This window comes from Coenobita brevimanus, chromosome 73 (assembly GCF_032717465.1).
Source record: "Coenobita brevimanus isolate Jiangsu-jjx chromosome 73, ASM3271746v2, whole genome shotgun sequence".
NCBI classification, from domain to species: Eukaryota; Metazoa; Arthropoda; class Malacostraca; order Decapoda; family Coenobitidae; genus Coenobita; species Coenobita brevimanus.
In genome coordinates, this window is record NC_137026.1 from 9,808,348 (window position 1) to 9,816,817 (window position 8,470).

General features: G+C 41.8%; 1 protein-coding gene across 1 annotated transcript in view; it reads left to right on the plus strand.

Annotated features, from left to right (window-relative positions):
* Nucleotides 1–1,315, plus strand: part of LOC145407472 (sulfotransferase 1E1-like) — a 49,125-nt gene extending 47,810 nt beyond the window's left edge. The window contains exons 6-7 of the mRNA XM_080278402.1: nt 1,028–1,136; nt 1,203–1,315. Of these exons, the coding sequence (XP_080134528.1) occupies nt 1,028–1,136; nt 1,203–1,315 (222 nt within the window). The remainder of the gene's footprint in view (nt 1–1,027; nt 1,137–1,202) is intronic.
* Nucleotides 1,316–8,470: the final 7,155 nt, after the last annotated feature.

The window sequence follows — 8,470 nt, forward strand, 5'->3', positions numbered from 1 at the left end:
CTAACCCGGCAGAGTTGTCGCCAGCATGTCTCCCTGCCACCCCCGCTATATGAGTGAATCCTGTTAAGTGTGGTATTGTCCCAGAACTAGTGAATTGACTTATGTTAAGTGTGACGTTGCCCTAGAATTAGTGTAACAGTGATACAGTGACTTAATGTAAGTTAATATCGGGGCGAGTGAAATCACAGGTGGATGAGTAAGGACGAGCACAGAAACTAAGTTCTGGTGAATCAGACTCACGAGTGACGCCCTTCTAGAAAACCAGTAAGACTACTCCCACGAGAAATCCTCTGTAGTAAAATACACCCATGTCCTTGGTTACAAGAGAACAGTAGAGAAAGTGTTAATAATATTCTCCTGTTTGTATTACCGTAAACAGTGAATTCGCAGGGTCCTCCACTCTCTTTCTTAAGAACCTCCTCCCAGCAGCTAGTGTGAACGTAAACGAGGAATAGAATCAATTGTCAAAACCACTTTGCTATTAGAAAATACTAAGTTTGAATTAATAATACTTACTCTCTCCCAATATTACTATAACTCTGTTCTGACCCGCCGCGAGTCACTCCCATCGGCCCCCCCCCCCCCCCGTGTGAGACTCATTCCCCGCGCTCCCACGCGCGCCTGTTTTCCCTGTACACCTGTGCACTAGAATTACTGTATTGGCATCGGTATCAGTTAAGCCAGTATCCTGCGAGATACTAATATCCTAGTTAAGGTTTTATTTCTTTGTCATATATAGTGTTGTAATATCTGCTGTTTTTGTCCTGTGTCTGACTGTGGTAATATACGTGTAAAGGCTATTGCCTGAAGTTTTTGTGTCCTACCTCTCTTTATTGCACTAAGCCCCAGTCTCGAAAGAGGACCCCGCTACACGTTAGGTGCTTTAGGACCGAGAAGTCGGGCCTTTTCCACCTTGCATTACAATTATTATTATTATTATTACTATTATTATTATTTATTATTATTATTGTTATTATTATTATTATCATTATTATTATTATTGTTTACTTCCTTCTGCATTCCACAGATTGCCGAGTTCACCAGCTTCACGTCTATGAAAACCCGCGGGGAACCAGTTGACAAAGCGTTCTACAACGAGGATCTGCGGAAGAAGCAGGGTGGCTTGTTTAGGAAAGGTGAGAGAGAGAGAGAGAGAGAGAGAGAGAGAGAGAGAAATATGAACACTTTTTTCTTTATTCTAGGGATAAAGGGCGACTGGAAGAACCACTTCTCTCCAGAACTGAACCAAGAGATGGACCAATGGATCAGGGACAACGTGCAGGACACTGGCCTTATTTTCAAGTTTGGAGATTAGTGAGCTAATTGCATAGAGGTGTATTAAGTGACTACTGAGCTTTGGTAACACCCATTCCTTACCTGTTTATTCTGCACAGTTTAATTCATTGTCCTCCTCTGTATAACTTATGCAAACTTTGGCTATATTAAGGTGTAATTAATAACAGAAGAGGGAATATGCCAAATACATGGCTAAGGAAGAGGTGCTACCAAGCCTTCTTTGCCACATAAGATATGGGCCTCACTAAGATGCAGTTTTAGTGTATTCTTACTACCTCCAAACGATTTTATTCAACTTAGGAGAGCATCGTAGCAGTGAGGTTAATGAAGCTGTATCCAACCCCTCCACTTCCAAAGGTCTCTGCTAAGCCTAATGAAATCGCCTGAAGCTGGCAAGAATTAAATGATGAGGAGCTGATGGAGACTTAAGGTGCCAAACCACACCACGATGATACCCTTGTAGGGTTTTTCCTTTCTCTTATCTAGTTTTTTCCTTTTCCTTTTTCTTGGGTACCAGCCAACAGCATGCCCATTTTTTTTTTTTTCCTCACTAGACTCTGCTTCGTTTCATCTCCTACGTGGGAAATGAAGTCTTGATGATGATTATGATAATGATGATAATTTAGTTGTAGTTCTTTGATAACAATGTATGCATTAAGCTAGGTTGTACTCCTTTTTTTTTATCTGATATAATTATGGACTGCTTCGCTTCGACATTATCCCAATATTGGCCATGGTTGCCAGAGTTGTAACCAGTTTTATGGTGTAAGTTAAAAGACAAAGAACGTTAGGTACACTGCTTTGCTCAGCGGCAGTATCGTAACCAATGAGGTCTTGCCTAAGTGACGTATTTGCTGCTACTGTAAAGCTCAAATTGGGAAAAGTTTCAATACCATCTCAGCACTTTTGCGGCACCTCGGTTTGGGTTACCTTTCCTAGAAGGGTAGTCAAGTCGTACCCCACCTGCTCGTGGTGACCTCGCAGACACCCTGTTTTTGTTTTTTTTCCATTTCTGTTTTTTGTGCTTTTTTTCTTTCTGTGTTCTTTTTTTCTCCTAAATTAGGGTGACACAAACGGGGGCGGCGCTACCCGGGTTTATCCTGGGTAGTATTGTATATACGTTTTACTGTTGTTGTCATTTTGTTTTGTTTTTTTGTTCTCCCTTACCATGCACAAACAACACCAGTGCCCTCACTGCAGGAGGTCTGTAGCAAAAAGTGCACAAGCTCTGAAGTGCACCTACTGCAGCGAGTGGATTCATATAGCTTGTGAAAACTTGGATGCAGGCGACTATCCATTCATGAAGAAGAGCCACCAGCTGGGCTTTCGCTGGTTGTGTAGCCAGTGTGTTGCACCAGCAGACGAGGTCTTGGCTGGTGGAGGAGTAGTACAAAAAAGAAGTTTGAAGATGAAGTTATTGGGCCGATCTTTCAAGCAATCAGAGACGTATCAAATAGACTGGAGGCACTAGAGACCAAGGTCTCATCACCCATGGGGGTCAAGCAAGATCAGGCTAAGTCATTTGCGGATGTTGTTCGCGGGTCTTTCGTGGGGGTAGGGAAGGATCTGCCTGGGGGCGTGATTGAGATCAGTGCTCATGGCCAGAAAAAAGCCATTCATAGTCAGCATGTACTGATTGTGAAACCAGAGAGTGGCGCTGGTGCCCTGACAAATCAGATGGGGCCAGAGAGGCGTACTTAACTCGGTACCAGTTGATAGCTGCCCTAAGACCAAGGCTGGTGGGCTAGTAGTGAAGTTTCTGTCAGCTGAGGCCAAGGGTGAAGCAACTTGGATGCTGACTGATCATTTTGGCCCTAAGGGCACTTTTTGCATATCAGAGCCAAAGAAAATGTTGCCTAAAATGACCGTGACAGGCCTTTCCTCTTCCTTGGATGACTCTGACATCATCCCAAATATTCTGAGAAAAAACAATAAAATTAAGATGCTCGTTGATCGAGGTTGTACCCCCAACCTTCTCTTCACAAGGACAAGGAATGACACGAAAACTGCTGTCTTGAAGATGTCGCCAGAGGTGAGATCCTCCATTGTAGAACAGGGCAATTACAAGTATGTGGATCTTACGAGATGCCGCGCTTTCGATAGATTGTGGGTTACACAGTGTCATCGCTGTCAAGGCTTTGGTCATAAATTTGAGAGATGTTCTAGGAAAAGTGATGAACCTAAATGCGTCTTATGTGCTAGAACCCATAAATCTAAGGACTGTAGTAACAGAAATTCTCCCAAATGCATTAACTGCTCCTCTTTAAGACATCAAGATGCTAATTCAAAGTCACAGTCGGTTGCCCATTTTGCATCAAGTAGAGAATGTCCAATTATGATTTCATAGAAATAGATTGATTGAAAACACCAATTTTGACCATTAAAAAAACTGACTACGTCCCTCTTGAACCAGTTAAGGATGGGTCTTTTAAATATTCGTTCTATCCGTAACAAGATAGACTATATTAATGAAACCCTAAATCAGCACGAGTTTGACATTTTGTGCTTGACTAAAACCTAGTTGTATGAGTCTGATATCGATATTATTCGTAATGCTTTGCCTAAGACACATTCTATTATTAGTACTCCCAGGCCTGCTGCTGACTATCCAGGAGGAGGCGTAGCACTCATCTACTCGGCAGCACTTGCAAACGTTTCTCTCATTGACTCAGACCTGACCCCATCTTCATTTGCATTTATGGAAGTATTAATAAATTTCCATCAGAATACCATTAGAATTGCAACTGTCTATCGACCAGGTCGTCCTGGCAGAGATCGAGGTTTTATGGAGGAGTTTGGGTAGTTTCTTGAAGGGATTTCTCTTAAACCTGGAGGACTTCTTGTTTGTGGTGATTTCAATTATTGGGTTGACAGTCCAGAGTCAAAACCATTTTCTTCAGAATTCCTTGAGTTGATCACCCAGAAAATTTTTTTCAATCATATGAGTAATCCAACTCATGTCTCAGGACATGTCCTTGAGTTGATCTTGTCCCCTGTTGGTTGCAGGCGCGTATCAGATGTGGAGGTTGACCCCCTCATCTCTGATCATGCTCTGCTCATTCTTAGTTTTGATGTCCCGAAATCCCCTTCATATAAAAAGGTCATCAGGTTCAGAAATTACAACAATGTTGACCACCAGTTGATGTGTTTTGAAATTGATCAATGTTTAAACTCCATCAATTCATCAAGTCTTTCTTCTGGTGAATTGGTTGATATTTATAACAACGAGGTCAGGTCAATTTTTTACCATTATTGTCCTAAGGTAGTAAAAACAATCACTGTACGTGATAATTCTCCGTGGTATGGTCCATCCATTAATTCTTTGCATAGACAACGTAGAAGGGCAGAACGTGAGTGGCGCTTGCAGCAGACCGAAGTAACTCGTTTGCGTTATGTTTTTGCGAGAAGAGCAGTCGTTCACACTGTAAAAGCCCAAAAGGCTAGGTATTATCAAAATAAAGTTGATTCATGTGGTGATGATAAAAAAAAAAACTGTCTGCAGTTGTGAACAATTTGGCTTGTCAGAGGAATGTAATTGTTAAACCAACTTCTGTATCTGATGCCCAATTGGCTTCTGATTTTGCTTCATTTTTTACAAGTAAGATATCTCACATAAGAAGTGATTTAGACAGCAGTTCTCCTAGTGAAGCGTACTCAGTTGACTTCCAGCCACGGTGCACCGGGGATCATTTGCTTTCAACATTTCATCTGCTGGATGTAAACAAAGTCAAATGTTACATCAGAGAACTTAATAAACCATTTTGCACACTCGATCCGTGTAACATGTCACAACTGCCTGATGTGTATGAGCATGCTGCAGACTTTATCTGCAACATAATAAATAGATGCTTCTTAGAAAGTAATTTTGTGCAGTCTGAGAAACGTGCTTTGCTTAGGCCCCTAATTAAGAAACCTGGCCTTGATGTAGAGAGCATGACAAATTATCATCCCGTCTCTAACCTGTCTTTTTTATCCAAGATTATTGAGCGGGCCATACTCGATCAACTCTTGCCACTACTGGAACACAACAGAGTTGTTCCTGTTGTTCAATCAGCATACAGAAAATACCATTCAACTGAAACTGCACTAACAAGAATTCAGAGTGACTTGGTGGCAAACACTTGTAGTGGGATGTCCTCTCTCCTAGTTCTGTTGGATCTGTCTGCAGCTTTTGATACAGTAGATCATAAACTATTGTTGGATGATCTGTATTTTTATGGCGATCGTGATAGTGCCCTTTTGCTCCTTAAGTCGTATCTGTCGGACAGATCTCAGAGAGTGGTTGTTGATTATGCTAGCTCTGATTCTGCTCCCCTTCTATTTGGAGTCCCTCAAGGATCAGTTTTGGGTCCAATTCTATTTACTATCTACACAAGTAGTTTATCGTCTTTACTTGATGCTCATGATGTGTCCTATCATTTTATGCTGATGACACCCAGCTCTATGTTAAGATGTCAGATATCAACGATACTAAGACATAGTTTGAATCTCTAATGTCTGATATTAAGATCTGGATGGCTATGAGGAAACTTAAGCTGAATGATGGTAAAACTGAGATCATCATCATCAGGGGAAATAGGAGTGATGACACTGACAATGCCCTGGCTTTGAACATTGGCGTGTCACAGCTGCATCCAGTCAGTTCTGTTTGAAATCTGGGTGTTTATTTTAATTCTAAGTTAAATTACAAAGAACATATTAATCAGGTTGTAAGAGGGTGTAACTTGCATATCAGAAATCTGTACTCTGTGAAAAAATTCCTGAATAGACGGTGCCTCTTAACATTGGTCTATGCAGTGATCTTGTCTCGTGTTGATTATTGTAATTCACTTAGGGTTGGTCTTCCAAATAATATACTAACAAAAGTTCAGCCTGTGTTGAACAGGGCGGCACGGCTTATTTTTGGTCTCCCTCCGAGAACCTCAACTACCCCGTTTCTGATTGAGTTGCATTGGTTACCAGTAAGGGCTAGAATTGAATTTAAACTGTGTCTTATTACATTCAAGGTTCTTAAGTTTGGTGAACCTAAGTATCTTGCTGAATTGTTAAAACTCCCATCAGCACGCCCGGGTGTGATGTTACGCAGTGAAGATGATTCCTTGCATCTTGATGAGCCAGGAGCCATTCACCAGTCATCTTTCTCTGATCGTTCTTTTGCATATAGAGCCCCTAGATTATATAACAGATTGCCATTGTCCATAAGACAACTCTCTACTGTTGAATCCTTTAAGAGACAGCTGAAAGCCTTTCTTTTTTCAAAATGCTATGACCTGGAGAGAGGTACTATGACGGATGATTATAGGGTTTAATTATTGCCACTTTCATGTATATATGATGTAGCTTGTATTATATACAAGAAATGTCACAATTCTTGTAATTGTCAAAATAATGTATGTGTGTCAAGTGCTAGTGAATTCCCAAAAGGAAGAACTGGCACTTTTGAGAAACAAAAGGCCAGATTATTATTATTATTATTATTATTATTATTATTATTATCCCGATGCCACATCAATTAAAAGGCGCTGGAGGGGGATGCCTTCGCGTGGTGACACTGATTTAATTGAGTGGCTCCATTGGCCGGTTAGGTAAACGTTCCTCAGCTCTTTCTCTATCCCCTGAAAGAAGGATGATGGACTGCAGAGAACAATTTCAGCCTGCAGTCCACAGGGTTCATGTTCAGCTGAGTCCTGGACCACAACAATAACAACAACGTCGGCCTAATACCGTCTCTATGTTTTCATCTGACACAAGCGGCCACTTCCACAGCTTGAATATTAAATCATGGTTATGTGATATCCGATGAGCTTTAGTTATGAGGAGAGAAGAAGCCTCCTTGGTTACTAGTCAAATTTATCCTCCAATCTGATTACACCTGGCCCATCAGGTGAACACAGACCAACTATAGCATGCTGATATTTAAGCTGTGACTATATTACATAGGGATGTCACACACTGTGGCACTGTAATGTTCATCTGATGCACAATGCACTCTGTATATAGATCACTATACTGTGTAACATGTAAATACAAATACCAGTATAGTCTGAACACTGAAGTTTTATTATTATTATTATTACCATTATACCGATGCTTTAATTCTGGCACTAGCAGGGGTACCCGGCGTTGCCCAGGTATATAGCTATGCATATCAACAGATCCCCAGACCCGCAGAGCACACCCCCTTAGCATGGGCAGCCCACGGGGGTCATGCCCTGCCTAAAACCTGATTCAAGAGGAGTTATACCACTTTGCAGTGTTGTTTTCCTTGCTAAAAATCTATCATACCACCACTACCATCACGGCCACTATAATTCCTACCACTATCACCACTTCTACTGTTATCGCTTCCACTGTCGTCACTACAGTCCTCATCTTCCCCCCCACTATAATCACCACATTCATCTTCCCCCCACTATCATCACTACCACTATAACCGCTACAGGTACTACTATTATCACTACCACTATCATCACTACATTCCTCATCATCCCCTCACTATCATCACTACCACTATCACCACTACCGGTACTACTGTTCTCACTACCACTATCACCACTACCGGTACTACTGTTCTCACTACCACTATCACCACTACTGGTACTACTGTTCTCACTACCACTATCATCACTACATTCCTCATCATCCCCCACTGTCTTCGCTACCATTATTACCATGACTGCTATTATCACTACAACTCTCATCACTACATACCTCATCATCCCCTCACTATCATCACTACCATTATCACCACTACTACTATTATCACTTCCACTATCATCACTACATTGCTCATCTTCCCCCACTATTATCACTGCCACTGTCACCACTACTACTATTATCACCACCACTGTCCTCACTATTGTCAGATCAGACACTGTTCTGCTACTGGTACAATGTAATCCAGTGCTACCTGTTTCATGGTCGGATCGTCGGCAAATAAGGCCCGATTCACACGACCCGTTTTGATTCCGACAGGCAGCCCGCCGGCTTGACGCCGCCAGAATGTTGGGTATTTACATGACGCGTCCAGCATCGTCATTCAGTGTATGCTCATTGTTGTGCGAGGATCATGGCCGGTCGGTCTCTAAGGAATTTGGCGGCAATTGCTCTACTACTAGAAGAAGTGGAGGAAGAAAAAGTTCGTGGAAAGAGGAAAAGGTTATGGGTACGCCAA